The 26918-nt window shown below is 44.4% G+C and overlaps 3 protein-coding genes across 6 annotated transcripts in view; 2 read left to right on the top strand and 1 right to left on the bottom strand.

The window, feature by feature from the left end:
• Positions 1-26918, bottom strand: part of GRHL3 (grainyhead like transcription factor 3) — a 103912-nt gene that overhangs the window by 73558 nt on the left and 3436 nt on the right. The window lies entirely within an intron of this gene.
• MYOM3 (myomesin 3) lies at positions 206-23445 on the top strand. Of its 2 annotated transcripts, none has more exons than XM_053998903.1 (36): positions 206-312; positions 453-527; positions 1129-1288; positions 2083-2240; positions 3538-3633; positions 4256-4344; positions 6608-6652; positions 6847-6987; positions 7537-7698; positions 7955-8096; positions 8185-8384; positions 8650-8703; positions 9145-9272; positions 9851-10034; positions 11032-11206; positions 11780-11901; positions 12405-12592; positions 12703-12829; positions 13221-13399; positions 13474-13588; positions 13860-14016; positions 14329-14438; positions 14903-14947; positions 15076-15212; positions 16280-16424; positions 17482-17541; positions 18230-18297; positions 18532-18642; positions 19286-19373; positions 19991-20029; positions 20204-20309; positions 21066-21229; positions 21783-21819; positions 21924-21946; positions 22034-22089; positions 22792-23445. In XM_053998903.1, exons 1-36 carry the CDS (start codon positions 206-208, stop codon positions 23086-23088), a joined length of 4290 nt encoding a protein of 1429 aa, XP_053854878.1. In that variant the 3' UTR covers positions 23089-23445. The 2 variants fall into 2 exon arrangements, with proteins under 2 accessions (XP_053854878.1, XP_053854877.1); XM_053998902.1 differs by having other exon boundaries at positions 1123-1288.
• Positions 24479-26866, top strand: LOC128819035 (fatty acid-binding protein, liver). Its single transcript, XM_053998941.1, has 4 exons — positions 24479-24587; positions 25611-25783; positions 26064-26153; positions 26756-26866. Exons 1-4 carry the CDS (start codon positions 24521-24523, stop codon positions 26804-26806), a joined length of 381 nt encoding a protein of 126 aa, XP_053854916.1. The 5' UTR covers positions 24479-24520; the 3' UTR covers positions 26807-26866.

Raw genomic sequence — 26918 nt, 5'->3', positions numbered from 1 at the left:
CCTCTCCCTGATCCCACTTTCCACAGAAGCATCATGAAGCAAACCCCTCTCATAGTGTGGATGTCAGAAAATATTTTTATATGAACCTCCACTCACAGCCCCTGAACACCAAAGCAGAGCAAGGACTTAAAAAGATTCTGTTAAAGTGTCTGATTTGAATGTTTCAATCTATTCCAGCAAGAAAGTTTGGCTTTGATATCCCACCATGGGAACCCGAGCCTTTTTCCACCACAGAGAGGAGGAACAGAAGGAGGAGAGGAAACAGAGCTTGGAAATGACCTCCACAACCAGGAAAAAAAGATTTAAAACCAGGTAAGTCCCGGAGTCAGGGACAGGTTGAGTCCATCAGGTGCACACAGGGCTTTCTACACAGTCATGGATTTGTAGAATTCTGAGTTTGTGAAATGATGGGACCTCATCTGGATTCTTTTCCATGAATCTGCTCCTGGAAGTGAGGAAGAGGAGACATTCAGCCTTTCAGACCTATCGATAGCAGCTGCCCTTGCCTTGACCTCTGAAACAGCAAAGTAAGTCAGGAATTATTGTAACTCCAATATAACCATTGTGGGCAACATCACAGCTCTGTATGAGGGTCACAGCTTCCAACTTATTCTGCTGGAAGTAAAAAGAGCAGGTTCAACCCAGAGGCTCTTCCTTTAAAAACACCAGGCCTCAACTAAAATGCAGGAAATTAAATGATGCTGCCATGTGATAATGAGGAACATTGCCTTGCTTACATGTAGGGGTGTGAAAGAAACCAGACTTTATAGGAATACATAGAAAATACCGACAGATTAATAAATGAATAGTAACAGATGGGACTCCCCTCTTTCCTAGAAAATCTCAGCCACATCTCTCCTCCCTGTGATCCTTTCTCAGGTTTCTCCCCAGGATTAGAAGTGGCCAAACAGTAGGTCCCCATGGAAGTTTGATCTCTTCTGGGAGTGCTGGTTCCTGTGGGGGATTATTCCCTGACATTCCTACCCACACTCCATCAGCTGGTGTTTCTGTCCTTACCACTCCTCATTTAACCAATAAGTGTGCTATCAACAACAAAAACACCCTAAAAAAAAGAGAAAAAAAGTTTTATCTTGACTTCTGTCGGCTTTTATCATCATGTAGTTCCAGGGAGTACAATCTAAGAAGGGAAGCTGAGATCCTGGAGCTGGAACAGAGGGGGCAGAAGAGGATTCGTTTTGGGAACGACATGGAGAAGATGGAAGAGGAGCTCATCAGGATCTGCAGGCAGCTCCGAGCGAGGGCTGACCGGAAGGGCCTGCGCAGGAAGGTCAGAGCAGACACCTCTGCTGGCAGCAGGTGCCAACAGGGCTAAAACTGTCATCCTACCTGTTCTAGGTGGATAATGAGATGAAGGGATGACTATTGTGTGAATATTAAGAGAAGCTTTATTGATGTATAGTTATGTTCTTGTAGTTTAGATGTCCTCTGTTCTCCCCATAGTTCCCTTTCCCCCCCTTTGTATTGTGGCCATCAGCCACAACAAACAGCCTGGCTTGCCTGGGACAGGTAGAAGGTGTGCACATGGGCCCCTTGCATGGGGCAGCTGGGAATGGAAAAGTTGCTAGGGGGGCACAGCATGACAACACCTGACCCTCCAATCAAGTTATAGGAAAGCAGTCTCCACCAGTAAACAACAAAAAAGAACAAACTTTGAGAGGTGCCAGGGTTGGCTAATACAACCCCCAAGAGTATAAAAGACTAAACATCCATCTTAAAAATAAACCAACCACATAGTAGGCAACCACGAGGGCAATTCCCAGCACTACAATTTTTCCTTATTTACTTTGTTTATTACATTTGTATTAAAGTGTAATAAACCTTTCAAATTTTTAAAGTAAATAATCATCTCTCACATACACCTAAGCAGGTGTTAAGACGACCCCAAAATCCCTCCAACTAAAGGCCTTGCACCCCTTCCACTGAAACGTTAGCACAGGTCCCTGGTGTCAGAGAATTTGTGTAACAAATTCGCCTTTAGCACTGCAAATTCCCCCTTTGCAGTGCCTTTAGCACTGCAAACTCCCCCTGTGCAGTGCCTTTAGCAGTGTCTCCCTGGCACAGGCTCTGGAGAAGGCCAGCCTGCAGAAGGAGCTCCTGGAGCTGCGTGCAGGGCGGGCGCCCCTGCTCTGGATCCCGCTGCGGGCACACGCCGTCTGGGAGAGGATGGACGTCACCCTGGCATGCACCACCCTGGGGGTCCCTGTGCCACAGGCCACCTGGTATGGCACTGCCAGCACGGCCCACGGGCACAGGCACACGGCAATGGCAGCCCTGTCCTGCCACGAGGAGGGAGGGAGAGCAGCAGAGGTCACAGAAACCACCTCAGTGTGCAGACGTGTCAGACCAGCAGGGACATGGGAGCCTGGAGGCAGGGACATTCCTGTGGGATCCTTCTGGGACAGGGCTGGTGTTCATGGGGGTTTCTCCGTTTCCTGGACATTCCTGTGGGATCCTTCTGGGACAGGGCTGGTGCTCATGGGGGTTTCCCCATTTCCTGGACATTCCTGTGGGATCCTTCTGGGACAGGGCTGGTGCTCATGGAGGTCTCCCCATTTCCTGGACATTCCTGTGGGATCCTTCTGGGACAGGGCTGATGTTCATGGGGATTTCCCTGTTTTGTAGAGATTCCTGTGGGATCCTTCTGGGACAGGGCTGATGTTCATGGGGGTTTCTCCGTTTCCTGGACATTCCTGTGGGATCCTTCTGGGACAGGGCTGATGTTCACGGGGATTTCCCTGTTTTGTAGAGATTCCTGTGGGATCCTTCTGGGACAGGGCTGATGTTCATGGGGGTTTCCCCGTTTCCTTTGCTTTTCCCCCAGGCAAACTTGGGATTTAAGTCTCAAAAAACAGAATCTCCTTTCAGCATTAAATCACCACAAACACGCACCAACAAGGCCTGGCTGCCTTGGATACCATGAGAGTTTCAGCATTAAACTGCTGCTGCTTCTACAGTTTGTAAAATATAACACAATTGTCATTGGCTCCCTTTGTATATGAACCAGCCTCAGGGGAGAGTGTTATGGACTGGGTCTGAGTGCAGCACACTCCATAAATACCAGAAATAAATGAAAGACCACCTCAAAAAAGCAATTTGCAGAGTGTATTTCAATGAGTTTGAAGTGATTGGCCATTGGCCTCTGGAAGGTTTAAGTGTGCAAACATTTGCATTACTAATGACTCGTAGGCAGCAGCTCTGCCACTGTGGGAGCTCTGCATGTCCGGTGTCCTTCCAGAACGACCTCTCTGAATTATTCAGAGAGCAAAGAGAATCTGAACCTCCCACACATCCCTGGGAACACAGGGAAGAGACATCTGTGAACTCACTCACAGGAGCTCCAGGGCAGGGGATGTAAAGCCAAGGCTGAGCAGCCACACAGGACCATGGAGGGGTCTGGCTTTAGCTGCCAGACTGGTTTGGATTGAAGAGGGGGATCTGTAAAAGAGGGAATTCATCTCTCCTGTGGTGGTTGATGTGGGTCCTTTCCTAACAGCACGTTTCCTTCTTTTCCACCAGGTATAAAAATGGAATCCCCATCGATCCCCACCAAGCCCCAGCAGGAAAATACAAAATCAAAAATCAATTTGGGATGCTGACCCTGCACATCAGCAGGTAATGGCTGTGCCCTTGGCTGAGCTGCTTTTTCAGCTGAGTGAGACCGGCTCACCCTAAATTCCCAGTCTGTGTATGATAAACAAGCCAAGTAATTCTTCTGGAATCTGACCTTGCCTGCCTTTAGGCTGTTGTGTTTGAGTTACACCTTTGCCAATCTCCACAGCAGTTCACAAGGTTTAAAAAAACCTATGAAAAATAAAACAAAAACAAACAATTTAATGGCTTCATTTACTTCGGCTCCTCTTTTTATGTATCAGCAACATTTTTTCCTTCAGGGTAAGGAATGCACACTAAGCACTTCATGAGCAGACAAAAAATGTGATTTGGGATGGATTAGTGTAATCAAAACAACATTAGTTCTGATCTATGAATTATCAGTGATAGACAAATGCAAATCTTTAGTGCAATCAAGTGTTCCACAGACCTTTTGCTTCTTCAGTACTTAAAATGTTTTCCATCTGGGTCTCAAGAGAAAAAAATACAACAAAGTACCAGAAATCCTTGTAATTGAAAGGAAAAGCAGCTTCTGGATGAAAAGCAAACATGCCTGGGATTAAAGGGGAACCCCTTTGAATTTGTCCTGTGAAATATGAAGGAAGGGATTTTTTTTTTTTTTCAGATGCTCCATGGAAGATTCTGCTGAGTACAGTGTGGAGGTAAAGAACCAGTATGGTGAAGCTTATTCCTTTGCTACAGTGCTTGTCAGGAGTAAGTACAAATATTCCTTTGGGTTTAAACTTTCCAATACTGCAGAGTCTTCCAAATATTTTCTTTATTTGATAGGCACACACAGGCACTCTGGAAAAGGATAGACCAGCTTCTCTTCCTTAGTCATTCTGGGCCCAGGCAAAGGTTTTCCTTTCAGATTCCATATGGACACGGCTGTCCTTTCACTGGGATAAAATTGTACTAAATTTAGGTGCTTATTTCTTCTGGACTACTATGAAACAGCCCCACAGTGGAACTCAAGAGGCTTACAGAGAGTCTGCTAAAGATCAGCAAGAAATGGTTTCCCAAGAACTGTGGCTTTCAGAGGGACCTCTCAGTGCATTATTGCAGAGAATGCCATGTTTTTCCCTGAAATCAGTAACTACCAAGGGCAAATGCAAGATTTTCCTTTTGGATTTGTGCTGTTCTGAAAATAACTGGCACAGACTCCACAGATACACATTGTGCACAGCCAAAGCCAGACGTGGGGAAGGAAGTAAATAAACCACCAGCACTTAAAAAGGGAAATAATCTCAAGCTATAGGAAATATGCAGAGCAGTCTCACAGGATCACAGTTTAGCTGTTCATATTTCATCTATTTATATCTAAATTACGATTTGGTAATAAAAGGCATGGACAGAACAGACCTACAGGACTGTGGACAATTACACCCTTTAGTGGGACTGACAGAGCTCTCTGCTATGGGTTGTGTTATTATCACACTTATTTTCACATGCCATATTTTGAGCTGAATCCTGTCTGGGATGCAGATCCCTGAAGGAGACTTTGACTCCAGGATTGTAAAAGCAGTGTATTATCACACCTTTCAGGTCCTTTAATCAAACAGTGCCAAAATTCAGCATAACTGGAAATATGCAGCAGGCATTTACCAGTTCTAATGGGACAGGTACAACAGCCCAGAAAACCTTCATTTGCATCCTTCCCAGATTCCTAAATTCCCCCTACCCTAATGCAGGCAGGCAGCAAAAGTTACCAGGAGGTTCTCTCAGTATGGCCACAGCAGGAGCTGCCCTTTGCCACAAAGCAGCAGCCTGAAGGAAAAATTCCATGCCAATAATAACCTGCTCCTCTCAATTCCCTGTGGGATCTTTAGCATCTTTAGGCATGAGGATGGAACAGGGGCTGTGGTCTGGCACAGAAAGGCCTGGCTGGGACAGCTCTCCTCACCTCTGAGTGCCTGGTTAACCTGTCCCTCACCAGGGACAAAGCCCTGCAAAGCACTGCAGACACTGCTCCTCCCCAGACCCTTCCCAAAAACCTGAGTCTTCCTTCTGCTATCTGCATTTACTGCTCTGAAAATAGGGATTACAGCCAGGCCTTAATCCTGCCTCCCCTGGAAACATTCCTGGTGCCCAGGCAGGCCATGGCATCTCCTCCCCTGGCCCTGGCTGCCTGCAAAGGCCTCGATGCCAGGGGAGGGTCCCTGGGATCCACAGTTCCCTTTCCCTGAGACATCACTGAGGGTCTCACAGGGCTGTTTTACCTCCAGGGCTTTGTATTTCCCTCCTCTCCAGTGCTCACACTCACTCCTCATTTTTTTGGCCTGCTACTGCCAAACTTCAGCCACTGCAAGGTTTTATGGGCATTTGTTGCAACTTGAGAGAAAAGTACCTCAGTTTCACCCTAAGTGCATCAGTTCTTGGGTTCCAGCTCCAAATAATTTCACGTTGTGCTGTGATGCCAAGAGGCCAGAGCAGGTGGATCTGTGATGCCTCCAGAGAACCAGGAACAGCTGATTTGGGGCCATCCTTCCCTGAGCTCCAGGAACTGCCTCTGTCTCAGCACAAACATCCTGTGCTTTGGTTAAATCCTGAAGTCCCAGTCACTTGTACTTCCCAAGAATCCCACATCATCCTCTGGGAACACTGTTAGAACCCAGGGGGTTGCTTTTATTCAAATCTTGATTTTATTTGGCTTTAACTTGCCTGCTTGAAAAGGCAGAAGGCAAAGTGACAAAGCCCTCCTTAGCTCAGAATAACTGACTGCACGTGAGCATTTGGAGCAGGATTGCTTCCACTGGAACAGCCATGGGAACAATTTCCTCTGCAGACACATCCCCAGAGGCTTGTGAAGGGCATCAGCTGTCAAATGAATTAAGGTTTTACCCCATGGTGACACTTTAAAGGTTCAAATTAAGGGCTGGCTTGAGAGAAAAACAGTTTGCTGAGCATCACTGGGTGTTATTAAGAAAGAAAAACACTCCATGAAATTTGCTAAATGTATTTTCCTCTTGTCTTTTAGAATATTATGGAAAGGAGTCGGGATTTGATTCAGAAATATACAAAAGTGAGTAAATCATTGATGTTATTACTAATTATTTTTATAGCCTGATGCAATTTGATTATTTTTTCCCTGAGAGCTTTTCCTGTCAGCCTGACTGCACATGCAAAGTGCAAGGCTCACTCTAAATATATGACAATAAAAATACTACAGAAGGAAGCTCTGGAAGTCTCTTTATCATGCTGACTTTCATTCCACAGGGTCCCTTTTGGCCAGAGAGGCAGATTTTGCTTTTCCACTGAAACCCTTATTTGCAAGAGAAAAGGAGCCTTTCACCCTGTCCTGTTACTTCTCCTCTGATTTACTGGACCACCAACGAGGCATCACCTGGTTCAGAGATGGTTTGTAGGCAACAACTGAGTTCATGTGCATTTACCTCTGGGAATATCCCACTGGAATTCACAGCTGTGATTAAATGTTCCCAGAAAAAAAAAAAAAAAAAAAAAAAAAAAAAAAAAAAAAAAAAAAAAAAAAAATCATTAAAATTCAGGATTCCTGAGCTGTTCTCAGTTCTGCTCAAGCTACAGATGTTATTATTTAGTGTTTGCCTTTTCCCTGTTTGTAAAGAATGATGCCATTGAAACGTTTTGGAGGTAATGACATTCCTGTTCATAAGAATATTTGAAAAGCCTTAGTTTGAAAAGCCTGTGGTTCTCCAGTGAGAAAAACTTCTGGATAGTCTGTGTTGTTCTGCTGGCAATCAAGGATTTGGGTCTTTCTGTGGATCAGAGTCCACGGCTGCAATTTGGAGGCACAAAAATAACACCAGGAATGTCTTAGAGATCCCTCATCTCATTCTGTGCCTTTTTGAGGCATTTGGGAATAAATATTGCCACTCCTAACCAGGCAAATGCAGGTGAACTTCCTTTCCCCCTTCTCCTGCTCCACAGGGGAGCTGCTGCAGGACTCAGAAGGTCGGGAGCTGAGGTCTCAGGAGCGTGAGGCCTCTCTGACAGTGCTGTGTGCTCACAAGGAGGATGAGGGGTTCTACACCATCCGTGTCCCCTCGCTGGATGGATACAAGGAGCAGACCACTTATGTGTTTGTTAGAGGTACCTGCAGAACCTACAGATCTCCTTTCCTAAGACCTTGGCATGAAGAAATTCCCCCCCTCACACACAAGGAAACAGCTCCTAATTTTGTGTGTGGATACAATTATCACAATGACCAAATCTTATTTTCGCTGGTAATTTCAGTATTAGAAAATTGTGTTACTGGGATAGGCCCTTAGACACTTAAAATTAAGCTACTCAATGAAGATTCTGGAAAAGAACAAAACCTACCCAACCCTCACTTGGTGTTTTGCAGACGCTGCAGCACTAACAGCTGGTGCCCCAGGATCCCCCCTCAACGTGAGATGCCACGATGTGAACAAAGACTGCTTGGTCCTTTCCTGGGTAGCGCCCAGTGATGATGGAGGAAGCCCCATCCTGGGATACCTCATTGAAAGGTGTGTAAGGCATCATCCTGGAGCTAAGAAACCTCATTTTATGGTGGAAGTAGAACAAAGGAAGCCTGTGGGCTGTGTGTCCTTGCAGGTGCGTGGCTGGCTCAGAGGAGTGGGTGCAGTGCAGTGCCCAGCCTGTGAAGGGCTGCAGGTGCCCAGTGCTGGGCCTGGCCGAGGGACAGACGTACCAGTTCCGAGTCAAGGCTGTCAACAAGGCTGGCACCAGCCACCCTTCAAAGGCCAGTGACCCTGTCACCACCCACGACCCCAGCAGGGACAGGAGAGTGACAGGTTGGTACCAAACCCAGCACAATCTGCTCCCTCAGGGAGGCTGCAGGAATAACTGAGTGCAGATTGTCCAGATCCTCCCCATCCCCACAAATGTCTTTGCTGAGCCCATCTTGGGAGCACTCTGAACAGAAACAGCTCAAAATACCATTGTTTGTGACATAAAATGTCTGTAATTGTGCATAGAACCAACGAGCCAGTCCTGGGTTCTGTCTTTCTCCCCAAGCACCTCCTGTGGGTGGTAACACTGCCCTGTTTGTCATTGCAGTAATTCCATACGACGAGGGCAGGACCATAGAAATATCCAAAGATGACCTGGAGGGTGAGTTCAAATTTCCCCAAAGTGTTTGTCTCCTCCTTTATATTGAATAATCTGAATTTATAGTGGGAGAACAGAACCCATTGTAAAAGAACTTTTATTTTCCTGCCACATTATCACTAATGTCACCAAATGACACAAGCAAAAACGACGCACCACAGCCTTGGTCACGATGAAGAGACTAATTTATTTTTTCTGACTCCAATCTTTTATAGTTCTCAAAAGATGCCAGTGGATTGGAGGGTGAACGTGCCACCTCTCCAACGACACTGGACAAACTACCTGTACATCAAATTTCTCTGCCTCTATGAAAGAATGCAAAACAATAGGTTATTTACAGAAAGTTGTGTGAGAAAGTTCTCTACAAGAATGTAAACTCAGAAGGCTTTAGAAAACTCTTGATAACCAGGGCGACACACTAAAGCCTTTTCTGCCTTCCCATAGGACACATTAAAATTCCCTTGCCACCCACCAATGTTCATGCAAGTGAGGTCAGAGAAGATTATGTGGCTTTGGCCTGGGATGAACCAGATCCAAGAGGCAGAGAGCCACTGAATTATTATGTGGAAAAGGTAAGAAAACAATATCACACAAGAGGACAGCTGCAGAGCAGGACCATTTCTTCCTCAGGTGGGCCATGGCACAGGTGAGGCCATTCCCAGTTAGGAACTGGGGAGATCCAGCCTCAAACCCAGCTGGCTCAGCCTCCTCCAGCCCCGCAGGTGCTCTGAGCCATGGCCCTGACTCTGACACCAGCTCAAGGACTAATGATTAACAAGGAATGGACAAGGAATTTTAACACCACAGAACAGTGGCAGAATTCTAACAGAAAGAACTGTTCCAGCCCTGAAGGTGGAAAAGCTGTGAAGAACTGCACAATACCTCACTGTCCTGTTCCCCACTAATCACTCTGGTGACTAATTAGTATCTTCTGCCAATCTCCTTTCATGCATTCTTCTTTCTCACCTCCTGTAGCAAAGGGGCCCTCTGCTGCCAAGGGAGAAAAGTGTGGGTACACGAACAAGAAATACGTAATTTATGGCTTTGTTTTGTTTGGAGCTTTTTAAAATTCCTTTCCTACAAAGCCCAGCTTTGTTGTTGATCAGGAGGGTTTTGTGCTCACATTAAATCATCACCTTTTTTGTTGCAGTCGCTCGTAGGCAGCAGCTCCTGGCAAATGGTGAACCTGGAGACGCCAGCGAATTCCCCAAGATTTGCACTCTTCGATCTGGCAAAGGGAAAATCTTTCCGGTTCCGCGTGCGATCCGTGAACAAGTTCGGCATCAGCGAGCCCTCCCTGCCCAGCGCGCCCGTCACCGCCGGGGCACCGCCTGGTAACTCCTGCTCCGCACTAGCCCTGTGGAGGGGGCATGGGCTGGAAGGAATGAGGGGGATCCCCTGCCCACACTCCCCTCTAAACTTCATGGTCTACAGTTACACAGCAGTACTTTGATATAAGGAAATCTCTTGAAGCCCTAAATCCTTCTTTAATTGGTTTGCAGTTGGTCAGGGCAGTGTTAATCTGAGCAAGCAGTGAGTGGAGAATTATATTTAATAAAATAGGAACAGTTGAAGCCTGTGTTTAATCCAAGGATGCTTCCAGCATGGTGTGAGGGAGGTGACAGTGTGGAAGGAATGGCAGGAGGCTGCAGCAGCCTGGGCTGGGGGCTCAGCCGGGACAGCAGCCTCTGCAGGGCTGCTTTGGGTTGTTTTCTCCCTGGATTGGGCTGACAGTAAGAGGGCCACAAGCTCATGTTGGTGTTTCTCTTCTGCAGAGGGATGAGCACTGAGTCTTTATTTGTGTATTGTCCCACACTGAAGCTGCTCCAGTGTTCACTCATAAATGGAAATGCAGAGGGAAGCAGGTCCCAGTTCAGGGTAGAGCCAAGGACAATCAACAGATGAGCTTTGTTCCTCCTCTGCTTCAGAGGAGGTTGTGTGGGGGAACTGCAGAAATCAGTGGGAGAGGAAGAAGACATCTGGCAAATCCAAGCACAAAACAGATCCTGTAGAGTGGGGCCCTGTCCATGGCATTTTGCTCTAATTTCACAGAACCCCAGAATGGTTTGGGTTGGAAGGGACCTCAAAGCTCATCCATAGGCAGGGACCTTCCACTATCCCAGGTTGCTCCATCCCTATCCAACCTGGCCTTGGGCACTTCCAGGGATGGGGAAGCCACAGCTTCCCTGGGCAACAATTTGAAAATGGTGCTCTGGAAAAGGTGACTAAATCAAACAGGCCAACACATTTATAATAGTTTTGTCTTTTTTAAACTATAGATTTTAACCCTCACTACTTTTGTCTGTGTTGTTTGTTTCTTCCCTTTTTTAGCTCCTCCACCTCCACCATCTCAGGTTTTGGCATTCAGAGACACCAAGACATCTGTTGTTGTGCAATGGGACAAGCCCAAGGATGGCCTGGAGCCCCTTGGCTATTACATCTACTGCCGGGAGACGGGCACGGAGGAATGGCAAACAGTCAATAACAAGCCACTGACAGGCAACGAGTGAGTGCAGCTCCTCTGCTCCGCTGAGGGATCACAGGGGCCCAACCTGGATTCTTCTGTTTCTGCCTGGAGTCGTGTTTCAGATAAAAAAAGAACTTCCTTCAGTCCCCACACACAGGCTGGCAGGCACACCGACACCAGGGCCTCTTGGCGGGTTCAGCATTACTCCAAGCCTCAGCCAAGGCTGTGTGCTTTCCACGGGCTGGGCTGTACAGCCCCACAGAGCCTGGGGCACCAGCAGAACCACATTCCATGGGTTTGCCTGTTTTCCACTAGAGTAAGTCGCTGTCAATCACATGCAGAAATTACAGTCACTCTCCAGCTTTGGGGGTCACATGTCAAGCAGAAAAAGTCCATTAAAAAGTCCTGTTTATCTTCCTGCCAATGGTGATTCCTCTCCATCTGATCCATACCCACTGTGAGCTATCTGGAGCCATTTCATGTGACACATTAATTTGTAATGACAAATAATGATTTTGCAAGAACTAAGCCTTATTAAAGTGTGTTGCTGTCTGTTTCAGCACTGTTTACCTGTGCACAGGCAAACACAAACATATTCATTTGCTGTCCCAGATTTACTGTTCCTGGACTGCAGCCTGGAAAAGAATATGTGTTTTGTGTGAAGTCTGTCAGTGATGCAGGACTGAGTGAGAGCTCACCAGAAACAGATCCCATCGTTGTCAGGCCGGCGATCGGTGAGTAGTGACCCAAATGAGACCCCTCCAACCCCATCTGTCAGGCACAGCCACCACTGCCTGCTATGGTGACAGTGTCTGAGAAATGAAACAAAAGGGAACTCATTTTCTTGTATCCTGCAGCTTCTGCCATCAATTATACTTGCCAAGCGTGGACAGAGTTAATTAATCAGCATTCTGACCTAGCAGTGTGTTACATTTGTGGTGTTAATTTGGCTCTGGGTACAAGTGACCATTTTAAGTGCTCAGTTATGTGATGTCTGGAAATCAACATTAGGAATTTCACAGAGAAATTAGAAAACCCTACAACCACACCATCCAGGATCTAACTCTCCATGTTCCCCATTTTATGAACTCACCGCTCCCATCTTTTCTGCCATACAAACCATAAAGTACCAGGCAAGAGACCTCCTGAGACACATCCAAGGCTTTTCCTGTGACTTCCACATGAGAATGTGGACATTGTGTTGACATTGCTGTTTTGTCTGTCCCTCTGTGCCCAGCCTGTCCCTCGGCCCCACGTGGCTTTGTGCTGCTGCACTGTGGCAAGGCTGAGATGACCATTGGCTGGAAAGCCCCAAAGCACAAAGGAGGAACAAAGATCCTGGGATATTTCCTGGACCAGCACGACCACTCTGAGCCAGACTGGCACGAAGTCAACACTCGGCCGATTCCTCGGCGCGTTTGCACGGTATCCATTTGGAGCACAGCTGGGAACAGCTGCACCAAGGGTGAGCTGGGTTTTTTCTACTTCTTTAGTGTCCTGCTGAACTGACCACATCTGTCCTTCTACACCCCAAGGTCAGCAGCCTGCAGGAGGGGCACCTGTACGAGTTCCGTGCCCGTGCCATGAACAGGGCTGGAGTTGGGGAAGTGTCCGAGCCCAGCGACTTGTTCAGATGTGAGGAATGGACAATGCCAGAGCCAGGTATCCCTCATGTAAAACCATCCAGGAAAATGTCACCAGCTGTATTTCTTATCTCCTCACTCTTCCAAGAGGCTTCTACCATAGAAATGGTTGCTCCCAGGATCGAAAAGCACAAAACATTTCCAGGGCTGTTCTGATGCAGGGTGTTATTCCTGCATTACACAAGATAGAGCACCCAGGTATTTTTCATAATATTGTTTCCAGAGAATGAAGAATCAGGATCTAAACTCTAAATCCCTTTACACCACAGCAAATACCATTAAAGCAGCTGGTTATGCTATTTCATATTCTAATTTCAATATTCTAATTACCATAGAAAGCATTCCCTACAGACCCACTATGCTCTCTGATCCCCACCCAACTGCAGTTTTCCCTGTTCCCTTTGTGCCAGGCCCTCCCTACGACGTCAGGTGCACTGAGGTGAGGGACTCCTCCCTGCAGCTGCACTGGGAAGCTCCTCTGTACCTGGGGGCAGGGCCGGTCACAGGGTACTTCATAGACCTGTGTGAAGAAGGCTCAGAGGAGTGGAAACAAATAAACAAGCAGCCTACAACCACAACCCACATGAAGGTCTGTACCTGCTCTTAGTGTCCCAGTGCTGCTTGTCCTAGTCTGACATTAATTCCTGGCTGTGTTCCCTGCAGGTTTCAGACCTGGAAACAGGGAAGTGCTACATTTTCCGAGTACGAGCACTGAACAAGGCTGGAGTTGGACCCCCTTCACTCCCCTCAGACCCTGTGGTGGCTAAAACCAAACCTGGTATGAAGCTAAAAGCCATGAGACTGGGCCAGTCTGTAAATAAATGTATGATTTGGATGAAAATCTGCTTTGTGACGCATCAGCTACTTGTTTCACAGCAAGAAACATCCTCAGTAAGACAATGATGAACAAATCAAGCTGCCCAAATTAATTAGCTCTAACTGTGCTCTGTGTGGTTTGGTTTTGGGGGTTGTTTTTGAGTTAGATGTGCAGAAGCTCAGCCCTGATCTGCTTTGGTAAGGAATGTTTTGTGGGCTTTTCATACATCCAGGCACAAATGAAATTGAACTCGGGGTGGATGAAGAGGGTTTCATTTATATGGCCTTTGAAGCTCCTGAAAAGAACGACTCCTCTGAATTTATCTGGTCAAAGGACTATGAGGGACCTCCAGATCCTGACCGAGTCCAGACTGAAGAGAAAGGCAATAGGTGAGTATCTAACGCACACTGAGAAAATGAACTGGTGAGTAAAGAACACATTAAACACCAAGAAAAATGTGAAGCCAAATGTTTCTCTGCCCTTTCCCTGGTTCCCAGCCCTGGAGTCCAGGAAATGGGCTGGTCAGTGCAATCTGGGGAGCAGCTGCCATCCTATTCCCAATATATTTACCTTGCTCCTCAGAGTCATTTATAAATTCCAGTGAGCTCTACATTTCCTGTTCTGGGTGTATCTAATTCTGTTACAAGAGACCTAATTTCTGAGGAAAATATAATTTTTGCTATTATTCTTTTTACTTCTAGATCAAAACTGATACTGAAAGAGCCCTCAGAAAAGGACCTGGGTGTGTATTCAGTGGAAGTCACGGATGTAGATGATGATATCTCTGCCAGCTGCACTTTAACAAAAGAAGGTAAAAATTGCCAACAACAAAAAACTAATGTGCCCTCAATTTCTAATCTTAGATGTTTAGAGGAAAGTTTCCTGCAGAAGAATAGTGAGTGACTAATGTCACTTAATGGTGTCACTAAAAAGATGTTTCCCATTCCTTGAAGGCTCAAGGGCAGTTTCTTTTACAGTCCCCTAAGGAAAGATTCCGTGCTCCTGCAAAGTCATTTTTCCACTGCAGTTCAGATTTCACATTTGGCTACACTGTCACAGTGATTTACAACTTCTTCAGCACACTCCCTGAATTGATCCAACCAATGTTTTATTCAGATATAACCAACAATTCACTTCACCACCTATTCTAGTCCTCCCATTATTGAATGTTTTATCTTCTCTTTGACATAAATAAAGTTTATCAACAAAGTAAATTAAATTGATACAATTAATTTGTTTTGGCCTAGTGTTGACTTTTTCTTCTCTGCATTTCAGATCTGGACAAGTTACTGAAACGTAGCCATGAGATCAGGAACCCACGTAAGTTGAAGCAGCAAAAAGCCACGGGCAGGGGGCCAGCCTGGGAAAGGGGAACCCAGCAGAGCCCTGGCTGGGCTGAATCCTGTGGTGTGCCTGTGATTCCCCTGGTGATTCTCTCTGCATTCCAGTGATCAAGCTGATATCTGGCTGGAACATCGATGTTCTGGAGAAAGGGGAAGTGAGGCTGTGGCTGGAGGTGGAGAAGCTGTCCCCAAAGGCTGAGCTGCACCTGATCTTCAATGACAAGGAGCTCACCAGTACCCCAGTAGGTTTTATTCTGCATTTCATCTTGACTTACTTTCCCACTGCTGAACATGGCATATTCCCAGTTTTCTGAATTCCCAGATATTTTGATGGGGATTTTGAACTGAATACAGGCAAATCTCATGAATTCTAAGAGCAGATGGAAGTGATTTATTTCTCAGTCCAAAGCACTGGAAATAACCCCGTGTGTTACAGCACCCTCCAACCTCCTCAAACATCCACAAAAATGTTCAGGCCTCCTCCTTGTCCTCCCATATCAAATTAATATTAGAACATTTAAAAAATACTTGGAATGAGAGGACCAGAGGGGAGAACAGTTGAGAATGAAGCACAAATATAAATCATGGGCTGTCAGCTCAGTGCAGAGCAGCAATGCCCAGATAACAACCAGGGCCCCCAGAACAAAGGACAGGTCCAGGCCAGAGCAGTTCAGAGCTGTCAGTGCCCTGTTAGGGGGGTTAAATCAACAAGTAAAAAGTTTATCCAAGGCTCTATCTCTTCTAAAATCTGTCTCCTCTCCACTGGAGAACTGACAGGGATCTGCACAATTTATCAGGCTCGTTGGAAGGACAATATTTGCTCAGAGCAAACGGGGCAGGGAGGCAGAATGATGATATTTGTGTTTAGGCACCTGGCACTTTTGGGTGCAGGAGCTCAGTGGTACCTGCACCTCGGCAAGAGGGGGAAATATTCCTCATCCTGGCCAAATATGGAACTCCACATCACAGATTATAACCAAGTGCAACACTGCCATGCCACTGAAAATCACAGATATTCTGGTTTCAGCTCTGTAATACCCATGAAGGAAGGATGTTTTGGGTTAGGTGGTTTTACAGAACTTTCTCTCTGCTGGAAGCAATTCTACCGCTCCTGCACACATAAATAACAGATGAATCCCACAGCCTGGCACAGCACATTGCTCTGCCTTCCTCATCCTGTAAAATGAGGGGACTTTATAAGGATACAGGTACAAAATAACTGCAATATCTGCTGTAGAGGATGCTGTGCCAGGAGCAGTTCCACGGTGGAAATCTCTTCAGTTTATCCTATTTCCTTTGTTTTACACAGACACACAAAATCAACTTTGTCAAAGAGAAAGGCCTTGTGGAACTGATAATCCAGGATTTCTGTGCTGATGACAAAGGGATGTACACAGCCCAGCTCAAAGACGGGAAAGCCAAAAATCAATTCACCCTTGTTCTCATGGATGAATGTAAGTGAAATTCAGGATCAAATATAGACTGCCATGCTCAGTGGAAACTTTGTGAGGCACTTAAGGCCCCAAAGTATTTCCAGCAGTTCTAATGGCACACTGGGAATGGGAGAGCAAATTTTAGCCCAGATTTAAAATCCAGGAATCATTTCAGAAATGATCTGAACCTCTCTTTACCATAACTTAAAGCTTTTGGTCTTATAAATAGGTGCTTGATGATAAAAGCAGTCTGCTGAAGTGGAATGCTTAGTTCTTCCTTCCAAATGTTTTACATATTAGCTTGCAGTGGTGAACTGTGCCTTGGCAGCAGAGTGGAGTGTGTGCAGTCATTTATCTCAGGGCAGGAACAGGCTGGGAATTCAGTGTATTTAGCAGCTGGTTCACTGCACTAAAGGTGATAAAGAAAGCATCAATTGCACCCCAGGACAAGGCACAAAAGCTCAACATGGAACACACAGTTCCCTGGACATGCAGTATAGAGAGCCTCCTAAAATTAATGAAAAATAGGAACAAGATTCTCATCCAAATCCTTCCCCATCGAGTGCCTATCCCTGGTTTCAGTTCTCTGCATTTTGCTTTCAAGTGATCTTCTAAAGCTTCCCAAGTTTTTGAATGGAAAATGTCTATAAAATGTCAGATCTCCCTGACTCCCTGGAGAGACACAGGCCTTTCCCAGAGAGACTCAGCACTTGTTGGGTTCAGGACAGAAAATTCATTTGATGATCTGTGCTCTAGAAGTGCCCATTGTCTTTACTGACAATGTAAAGGCAGATACTAAAGTTAGATGGGGTTGTGTTCTCTGCCTTCTTCAGTGTTTCGTATGTTTAAAATATTCTAATTTCAGATTTTCTAGCCTACCTTTTTATATGGTGAAATCCTGTATTTAATTTGCTAAATGCTCAATGGCCAGGTCTTCAATGGCTCTTTTGTTTTAATGAAAATAAATGTTAGGCTCTCAGCATGAACAAACAGCATAGCTCTAATGATAGATAACACCTTTTGTACAGGAAATATCTAATAATGGGGGGTTGTTGACTTTGTCCTTTGCTGTTCATAGCTTTTGCTAAAGTGGCAGAAGAAGCTGAAGCAAAACGGAGACAATGGAAGAAAAAGCAGGGTAAGATCAGCCAAAGGGTAAGGACTTGTCAGAATGAGGCCAGGATGGCAAAACCCAAGCAAATTTATTTCACTTCATCATCTTTTTAAACACATTCGTTAAGCTGATTAAGACACTGGGATAAGACTCCTTATTTTCAGCTGCTTTGCCCTGCCCATAAAAATCGAAATAATGAACTAGTTTTAGCCAAGCTAGGCAGATTTATCAGTAGAGATCTTCTGCATCAGTGCTGTGGCACGGAACACTTTCAAACTCTGAAAATTGTCCAACCTGAATATACATTCTGTAATTAAGATCCACTTGTAAAAAACAGGATTTCTAGCTAAATTTGTAAAGATCCATGCATTTCACTTTCACCTTCCACTTTATGCTGATGAATAAATTAAGTTTCTAAAACAAGTTCATTGGAAAAATAATACAATTGGAAAGTGATTCCCTGCTAGTGAGAATAAAAATATTCACTTGATAGCGACTGTGACAGCACATTATAAATCCAGTCTCCTTCTCGGCTCCAGAGTTGCCCAGTATGGGATGAAAGGATCTAAAGTAATTTATTTCGGTTTCCCCTCCCTGTTCCCTAGAAACTCGGCAGTTCCCAGGTGCACTGCGGGAATCCAGCACTAGATGGAAGCATTCCCGCAGGAAACACGGCAAAGGCACCACGAGAGAGATTTCATTTCTTTTCCAGGTCCACATTTCATAGAGAACCTAACATGGAAAGTTTTGGAGAGCTGTGAAGTGCTACTCACCTGCAAGGTAACAGAATTCCTTCAGCACTCAATTTTAGGTGTAATTTTCAGAGGATATGAGCAGAGCTCGTGTAAATGTTTGCTGCAGTGACAGTAAGGAGATGGTTTCTTTTGGGCAGAAATTTTAACAAAGAAGGAAAATTCTCAGATTCTGGAGTAATGTAAGTGATGATTCATATTAGGACACCCAAGAATTAAGAAATCAAATGGACTTTGACTTCTAAATGTTGACTTCAAACAGGCAACAAACCTGAGGAAGGACACCAACTTCGAGTGGTTCTTCAATCACAAGGCACGAGCTGGTGGAGTGTTTGAGCCACAGACTGGGATGGGAACTCTGCAGATCCCAAAGGTGAAACATCAAACAGCTCAGAGGTTCATAGGAAAATGGCAAAAAAAAAAAAAAAAAAAAAAAAAAAAAAAAAAAAAAAAAGGCTGCTCTTACTCATATTCCACGTGGGTTTTGGGTAGTGCCCACTGACTGAAAGAAACATTGAGAAAATCAAGAGATGAAACTTTTAATGGTTCTGAATCTGAGTTCTAGGGGAGTTCATGGCAGGGGGTTGGAACTAAACAATCTTTAAGGTCCCTTCCAACCCAAACCACGCTGTGATTCTAAGATCCTAATCAGAAATAAGATGTTTTTAACAGTGGGTGGCTGTTCAAAGATTAACATATCCTGAGAGGCTGAAAAGAGCCAGTTTCACACAGGGCCTGAGGCAAAAGCTGAGCTACTGACCCCCCAAAACCAACAGTTTCTGAACCAGACCCTCCCTATCCTTTCACAGGAGGTTTTGGGGCAAATTGATCCTTTTCCCTCCTTATTTCTGCTCAGTTAAACCAAATTCATAGGAAAGGAAGAAGAAAATCTCAGCTTTTTCCCCTTTTCCAAATCCTGCCCTGTTTCAGATATGGGAAATTTCTCTGGGAGGGGTGTTGTTTGTTTTGGGGCTTGTTTGGGTTATTTTAATCAATATTACACGTGTATGTGGTAGGTAACCAAAGCAGATGAGGGCCTGTACAAAGCAGTGGTTTCAGATAACCGAGGAGAGGACTCCACCCAGCTGGACCTCACAAAAGGAGGTAAGAGAACCTTGGATCACGCAGTAAGACACATTCACACCCCTGCCCTGAGTTCATTTTGGATTTAAACCCAAATATCCTCACTTTCTATGAAACCTGCATGTCCTACGTGCTTTTATAGGAGTTAAAACCTGCATTAAAAAGTTACTGGTCAAATTTAAAGAGTTTCCTGCTCTACATGCTGATGTCATTTCCACCTGCAGTCATTTCTCAAGCCAGGACTGCATTATAAATTCTGCCAAACCCCACAGATAAAAGCTCAGGGATATTTCAGTCACTTCAACCCAGAATCAATCAGAAGGTTCTGCTGCCTGAGATTAAATGCTGCCCCGACATCTGGAATCCATCATTTAAACCTGGTACATAAATCTCCTGTCTGGGAGGCACATGGTGAGTGTGAAGGAAGATAGGAGCATCTAAATTTAGTAAGAAATGCCCAGCATCTGAAAACAAATGAATCAGAGGCAAAAACTCCATTCCCAGGGAGTTTTGCCACAGAAAACGACAGCAAATAACCCATGGATATAAAACATCCTAACCACAGTGAAATTAATTGGCAGATTGGATGTGGTTTGCTATGATTTGTATTTACAGACACTTAAATCTTTGTCTTTCAGCCTTTGAGGAGCTTCTGAAGGAGCTGTGCAGGATCAGTGGTATGTCATCTCTCAGCATTACAGCAGAGGGGAAAGGTGGGATGGCACAGCTGTCCGTGGGTGTGGAACAAGCTCAGCACCACCCCCTCACTGCTCCTTTGGCTGGGATTTTCATATGGAACAGGTAAATCTGGGCATCCCTCCTCAATTCCAGTCTTTCTGTTGCACCACCAGCTCTTTCTGCCACACCTCTGAAAATCCAGCCTACTGAGGAAGGCATCAAAATCTACACAGATGTCAAGTACTACACAGACTACATGAAAACCACCTGGTACCACAAGTAAGTCCCCAAAAAATATTTGCAAAGCTTCTGGAGCACTGTTCTTTGTAACTGTTTATCTAAAATTAAACATTTGGGCCTGAGCCCATACATTTTTCAGACAACTGTGGATTTGTCTGAGTAAGGGCTGAAATCCACAATTCACTCCCATCCTGGAACATGTCTGGGAATTCCAGAATGAAAACTCATGTTATTTTTATCGCAGCGCTGCAGAAATATTTATAAGGGATCATCTTTCCTAGAATAATAATGATGCTGCACTTATGATAATGCTCAGTTACAGCCTCCTTGGTTACAGACACAATGTTTTCAAACACTTTATTTTTACCACTTCATGTTTTCCTAAACCACTCTCTCCCCCCACTCTGAATAAAAAATATTCCCAAAATTACAAAATTCTTCCTAAACACTTGACTAATTTAGCCTCATAATATCTTCCTAAATAGAGAGCTGGTGTTTTATTAGATACCACCTACACATGTAGATAAGGAGGTGAATTTTTTATAACATTCAAGGGCTAAACACTTAAAAATATTCAACATCTAAATGGCATTTAATCCCTTAAAAAAGAACTAAGAGGTCTTTTGTAGAGTTTGTGAGGTTTTGGCAAACTGCCTCAAAGTACAGCCCCATGGGATTTCCTCTCTCCATGAAATGAATCCTGACTCACACACTTCCAACCACTACAGGTCTAGAAAAAAGTGATTTCTCCAGCTCTGCTAAATATGACTGAAATGACATCACTTGCTTACTCAGGGAGAAACAACTGGAAAGCCGTGACAGGATGAGAGCTGGGAGCACCATGAACCAGATCTGGCTGCACATCCTGGAGCCCAGGGAGGCTGATAAGGGCAAATACACCCTGGAGTTATTTGATGGGAACAGCTCCCACAAACTGTCAACAGACCTGTCTGGGCAAGGTGAGCTGAGTCACACCTGAGCTGCTTTCCAGGAGCCCTTCAAAGCCTGGGCAGGGATTCTTCTCTCCCTTACTGGAGCTGATTTCCATGTGGAATTGGGGTGAAGAGAACAGTGGAGAGCCCACAGAAGCACGAGGAGAGGGGAAGTGGGCAGGAGAAAGGACTGAAGCCTTTAGGGAGCCTTGGCCCTGCTGGGGAAAGGATGAGAAGGGGGCAGCTGCTCCTGGGATGTGTCCAATTCCTCCACTGGACAACAGAGCTCATAGGTGGCATCTTGGAAAAGGGAACTTTCAGGTTTATAAAGGCTTTTCCAAACTGCTGGAGGTTTTTTTTTTCCTCCCCTGAACTTCTCTTTGAAAGAGAGAAGTCAGTGCCACATATTTCAGCAGCACTCAAACAGAGCTGAGTTTCCTTAAGGCAGGGACAGATACCATCTAGAGGATAATTACATTGATCCACGCAATTCCAGCACTGATAGCAACAACATAATGCTAAATCTACTGAGTCAAACAAAACAAAAGGCAACTTTCCCTAAAACCTTTCATTCTTGCAGTTTTTGAAGATGCCCTGGCTGAGCACAGGAGGCTAAAGTAAGTTCCTGCCTAAATACTTTCACAGCTAGATCTATTTTGATTTGACAGTCTAAATGGTTACTATAATAAATAAAACCACAATCATTTTCTCTGCCTTTCAGGGAAGCAGCAATAGCAGAGAAGCGTAAGTAAACGAATCTCTTCCCTTCAGTGAAACAAAGGCAAGTTTGCTGATAAGAAAACCAAAAAGGTTCTATTTGTTCATTCCCAGGTCGTGCCAGAGTCGTTCAAGGTCTGCCAGATGTTGCCACCATCATGGAGGACAAGGTAATATTGAGTAACTCCGTTAACTGGTCCTTGCACGGACACAGAAGGATCACTCATGGGGAGGAAAGATCCTTGTTTTACCCTCCTGTGCATTGCCAGCAGCTTTTCTGAGCTGCTGCATTGTCAGAGGTGGGAAGTGGTGCCCTCCTGGGTCACCTTCACAGCCAGAGCCTTTCTGTTGTCCTCCCATTTCACAGGATTGGACTTTGAAGGCCTTTAGGTGCTGGGCCTGATTCTCCCATCAGCCCAACTCCCTGCTTTCATTTCTGAGTCACATTCCTCTTTACTCAGGTAGCACAAAACCCCTGCAAAGTAACTGCAAACTCACCACGTGCCTGTTTAAGTGCCACTTTACAGCACAGGAAGCTATAAAAAGACAGTAAGACAAATATGAGTCAGGCCCGGTGAATTCAGGCAGGTTAATCCTGATTGTACTAGAGGTTATCAGGAAAAGGAATATCAGATATCAGTGTTGGAATGTCACCTAAGGAAAATGTGAGAACTGATTTTTTGTTCTTAATTTAAAAGGCATGTGGATGTGGCACCTGGGTACAAGGTTCAGTGGTGGCCTTGGCAGGGCTGTGTTAAAAGCTCAATTTTAAAGTTTTTTTTCCCACCTAAATGATGCTGTGATTCTATGAACTGAATTTCCCTGCACATTTACAGCTCCATAATCCATTTCTGTTCTCTGTTTCACGACAGACCCTCTGCTTAACTTGTTGTGTGTCTGGAGACCCTTACCCAGAGATCACCTGGTTCAAAAACGAGAAGGTCATCGTGTTTAAGGACAGATACAAGATGGATGTGAAGGGCTCAATGGTCACAATCACCATAGAGAGAGTCTGCAATGAAGACACAGGAAAATACAGCATCTATGTCAAGAATAAATATGGGTCTGAAACAGGGCAGGTCACTATCAGTGTCTATAAACATGGGGAGATCCCAATAGGAACAGAGCAGGAAGTCCCAGCTGGGATTACCACAAAAAAGCCTAAATGAATTTGAAAGGAATTTAACTCCTTCAGATGCCTTTCGGTGTCTCTGCCCTAAAATTCAGGCTTGTGTCTCCGTGTTTATTTTAGCAATATTTCAGTATTTTGGCAGTTGTTAGAGAACAGTTCTCGTGTGTGTGTGTGTGTGTGTGTGTGTGTGTGTGTGCTCACACGTGTGTACACTGCATGTTCACCTTCCAGAGAAACCCTGCCCTGGTAAATCTGTGTGGGAAATACCAGAGGATCCACACATGAGGCTTTCAGTGGAGGGGTTTTGTATTAAATCACTACATGTAACAGATTTTCTTGCAGTCTGTGTGTGTGTGTCATTAAACTCAAACCCTTGGTGACATCTCAGCATTACTTTGAGTATATCCATGATGAAATCATTCCACCTGTGGGTGTATGGGAAGTCAGGAAAATCTCCACACATAAAAATGACCCTGAAAATCAGGAATTCTCCCAGGTAAATGTAATTACAAATCTGGCTCTTTCTGTATGAATCTTCTTTAAAATTACCTACTAAAAAACGGGTGGTGAATTGGTAAGAAAAAGCTGAGCATTGGGTTTCTATTTAAATAGAATGAAAAGTTAACTTGGAAAGGTCACCCACCCCTGGGATACAGGCTCTGTTTGAATTAAGCAATGAAATTGCAAGACACATCTAATGAAAGTCTTCCAAAATCAACAGTCAGGCTTGCACAGACAGCAAGGAACATCACTCAAGGGCTGGAGTGAGTGAAGAATTCCTTGTGCAGCTGGTGAGAAGAAAAAAATAACACATCCTATTTGTTTCCTGCATTCACTCTCCAATCAATGTTCCATGTTTTATCTTTTATCTTCTATTAAAATAAAAAGTAAAGGAAACTGAATTTAATTCAATTCAGTTAGGTGCACATCACTGACATCTGCTGGATAAAATCATCACTCATGTCCCACTCCAACATGATTTTCCCTGTCCTCAAGCAATGGGAGGCCCACAATTTTGAAAGAAATAGAATGATTTTATTCATTCTTTATCCACCTTTTAAGGTTCAAGTGCCCACAGCAGAGAACATTGTTATAATTAGGAAATTCCTCCTGTACAATACCAATTACCTTGATCTACTATAACTTTATCTGAAGAATTCTACTCAAGACACAGAGAATGTGCTAAACACAGAAGTTGTGAACAAAAAGCAAACAAATGAAGCTGCACTGCAACACTTTCCAGCAAGGATGGACAATCACCCGAGGTCAGTCACCCACAACAAACACAACATCCCAGCCCTCAAGGTAAGAGCAGCATGAACGAGAGGTTATGATCATTAAGAACAAATAATTGATTAATGATTGCTGTTTCCCAGTTAATAATTAGCCCTCTGACAATTTTGGGCTGGCCTCTCTGTTTCCATAAATAGCACCCCCGTGAGCAGGGGGAGCCCTCGCTGTGTCACACGATGGCGTTCACTGGCACCTGGCAGATCTACACTCAGGAGAACCTCGAGCCCTTCCTCAAGGCTCTGGGTAAGTGCCTGCTCCCTCCTCAAATCATGGGCACCACAGCTCTTACTGCTGCATTTCCACGGATTTTGTCCTTTTCTTTCTGTGACACACTGCCCTGCTTGGTTAAATCTGTTTGATTTCATTTGGATGTGAAAAAAATGTGAAAGTTGTATAAATTGACGGAGAAAGGTTACAGATAACCCCCAAACCCCTGTCTTAATTTTAGATGAGCTCCTAAAGAAAGAAGAGTTGTTGTGTTGATTGACTTGCAATTTTATAAACACATATAACTAGAAACAAGCCATCCATGACTTATTCAGCTTCCCAATTGTTGGTACAGAAGCCCTTTCTGCAGCACAAATGCTGTCAGTAATCTGTGAATAATTAACACGTGTGAAAAGTGGTCAGTAACCTGTCAGTGATTTTCACGTGTGATAAGTAATCTCTGAGTGATTATCAACTCTAATCTGTGAGGATTAGGAGGTGCTACACCAATAAATATGCACTTACCTTTGCCAGTAAAGCGTTCCCTGGGGTTTTTAAGAGTAAATAGGAAATATTCAGGAGAGTAAGATCCAGTTCCAATTGAAAAGCCTGGTCTGACAGTGTGACAGAACCAATCCCTCTCCTGGTGACAATGACACCTTCAAATCACATCAGGGACACCCCAAAAAGGGAGTTTGAGGTACTCCCACTGTTGCAGCTCTGACTGGACAGACATTCCCCCAACTCCCATCTCCCTGGGAAAATAAAGTCATGCACATGTGGTTCTTTTCATGGAGCATCATCACCCCCTGGCCAGCCCTTAGGAAAAGAGACTGTGCATAATCTGACACACCACCAAATATAATACCAAAACTAACCAGACTAAAAGGAATGGAGCAAAAAGCCCATTGAGAAGAGAGGAATCCAAAACAGGATTGTCTTTTAACTTGGACATCACCTGCCAATACTGGTTTGGATCTTTTGTGCCTTTGCTGGAAGGCACAATTTGCTATTTTGCTATTTCCATAACAAGAAGTCCTGTTTTGCCTATTTTTGCAGGGTTGCCAGATGACACCATCAAAATGGCCAAAGATATTAAGCCTGTTGTTGAAATACAACAAAAAGGCAACGACTTCGTTGTGACATCCAAAACACCAAACAAATCTGTAACCAACTCGTTTACACTCGGCAAAGAGGCTGACATCACCACCATGGATGGCAGGAAGCTAAAGGTAAAGCATTCCAAGAATAGGACATCTCTTCATTTATCCCTAAACCTCAGTTTGTGTGTGAGTGGAATTTGTTTTTACCATTTCCATTTGCAAATATTTCTATCACTTTAACAAAAAGAAATGTTCCTAAAACTCCTATTCAAATGCTGTGCTCTCTAGTTTAAATTAACAGCTGTCATCATGAAACATCAGTGTACTTTATTTCCTATTTATTAGTCCTCTTACTCAAATTGAATTCCAAAATCTAATTTTTTAAAAATGTTTTTAAATGTTCCAACAGTGCACTGTGAACTTGGTCAACGGGAAGCTGGTGTGCAAATCAGATAAATTCTCTCATGAGCAGGAAGTTAAAGGAAATGAAATGGTGGAGGTAAGTGCTAGAAAATAAGGGCACTTGCAGAAAAATGCTGAAGGAAAAAATGCTGATTAGCTTATAGTGTGTACAAAGTGTCCCTGTGGATAAAGGCTTCTCCAAGGAGCACAACCAACTCCAACTTTTCCTTCATGTAAATGTTGTACATATATTTACAGGCAGGTACTGTGATTGTATTTTCTTGTGGACTGTGGATATTCTCAGCTCAGTCAGAGAGAAAGAGAAAGGTTTTCTAACCAGGCAAGAGCCTGGGAAACAGTTGGGAAAGAATGTAAATAATTCTCTAATCTATCTTGTTATTCACATTGTTTATAGATATGCTCTGCCTCTGTGCGTCATTCACTGCACACCAATGGTGTGACATGTTTTTACTCTAAGACCAATGAAATTAGTCTTCTCGATGTTCTCTATATATAAAGCAGTATATTTGAAATAAATCAGAGCTCATTTTCTTTGCCTTCTGATCTGGAGTTCTCTGTTCCCGTCCTGCTCGACAGCGACAGTGGACTAGGATGGATTTATGCATGAGTTACAGATGCTTCTGCCACTTACCTATAAATAGATTTCCTAAAGTTCCAATGTGTATTTGTCTCCCACAGACTATAACATATGGTGGAGTAACGCTTGTCAGAAGGGGCAAGAAAGTCTAAAGCCAGATCCCCTCCTCTGTGATACCTCTACATTCCTGAAATAAAGTGCACTTTCCACAAGGTGTGATCTCTGTTTTATCTGAACAAACAGTACAGGAAGTCATGATGATTT

This window comes from Vidua macroura, chromosome 25 (assembly GCF_024509145.1).
Source record: "Vidua macroura isolate BioBank_ID:100142 chromosome 25, ASM2450914v1, whole genome shotgun sequence".
NCBI classification, from domain to species: Eukaryota; Metazoa; Chordata; class Aves; order Passeriformes; family Viduidae; genus Vidua; species Vidua macroura.
The sequence above is the reverse complement of the archived record's forward strand: the minus strand, read 5'-3'. Positions and strand labels throughout refer to the sequence as shown.

What these genes read in the sequence shown, in the direction of transcription:
- LOC128819035 (XM_053998941.1), top strand. Translation starts at nt 24,521, where the DNA reads ATGGCGTTCACTGGCACCTGGCAGATCTACACTCAGGAGAACCTCGAG. An exon ending in GCCCTTCCTCAAGGCTCTGG is followed by an intron (nt 24,588 to 25,610) that starts GTAAGTGCCTGC and finishes CTATTTTTGCAG; the next exon opens with GGTTGCCAGATGACACCATC. An exon ending in AAGGAAATGAAATGGTGGAG is followed by an intron (nt 26,154 to 26,755) that starts GTAAGTGCTAGA and finishes TGTCTCCCACAG; the next exon opens with ACTATAACATATGGTGGAGT.
- MYOM3 (XM_053998902.1), top strand. Translation starts at nt 206, where the DNA reads ATGGGAACCCGAGCCTTTTTCCACCACAGAGAGGAGGAACAGAAGGAG. An exon ending in TGATTCAGAAATATACAAAA is followed by an intron (nt 6,653 to 6,846) that starts GTGAGTAAATCA and finishes TTCATTCCACAG; the next exon opens with GGTCCCTTTTGGCCAGAGAG. An exon ending in CATCACCTGGTTCAGAGATG is followed by an intron (nt 6,988 to 7,536) that starts GTTTGTAGGCAA and finishes CCTGCTCCACAG; the next exon opens with GGGAGCTGCTGCAGGACTCA.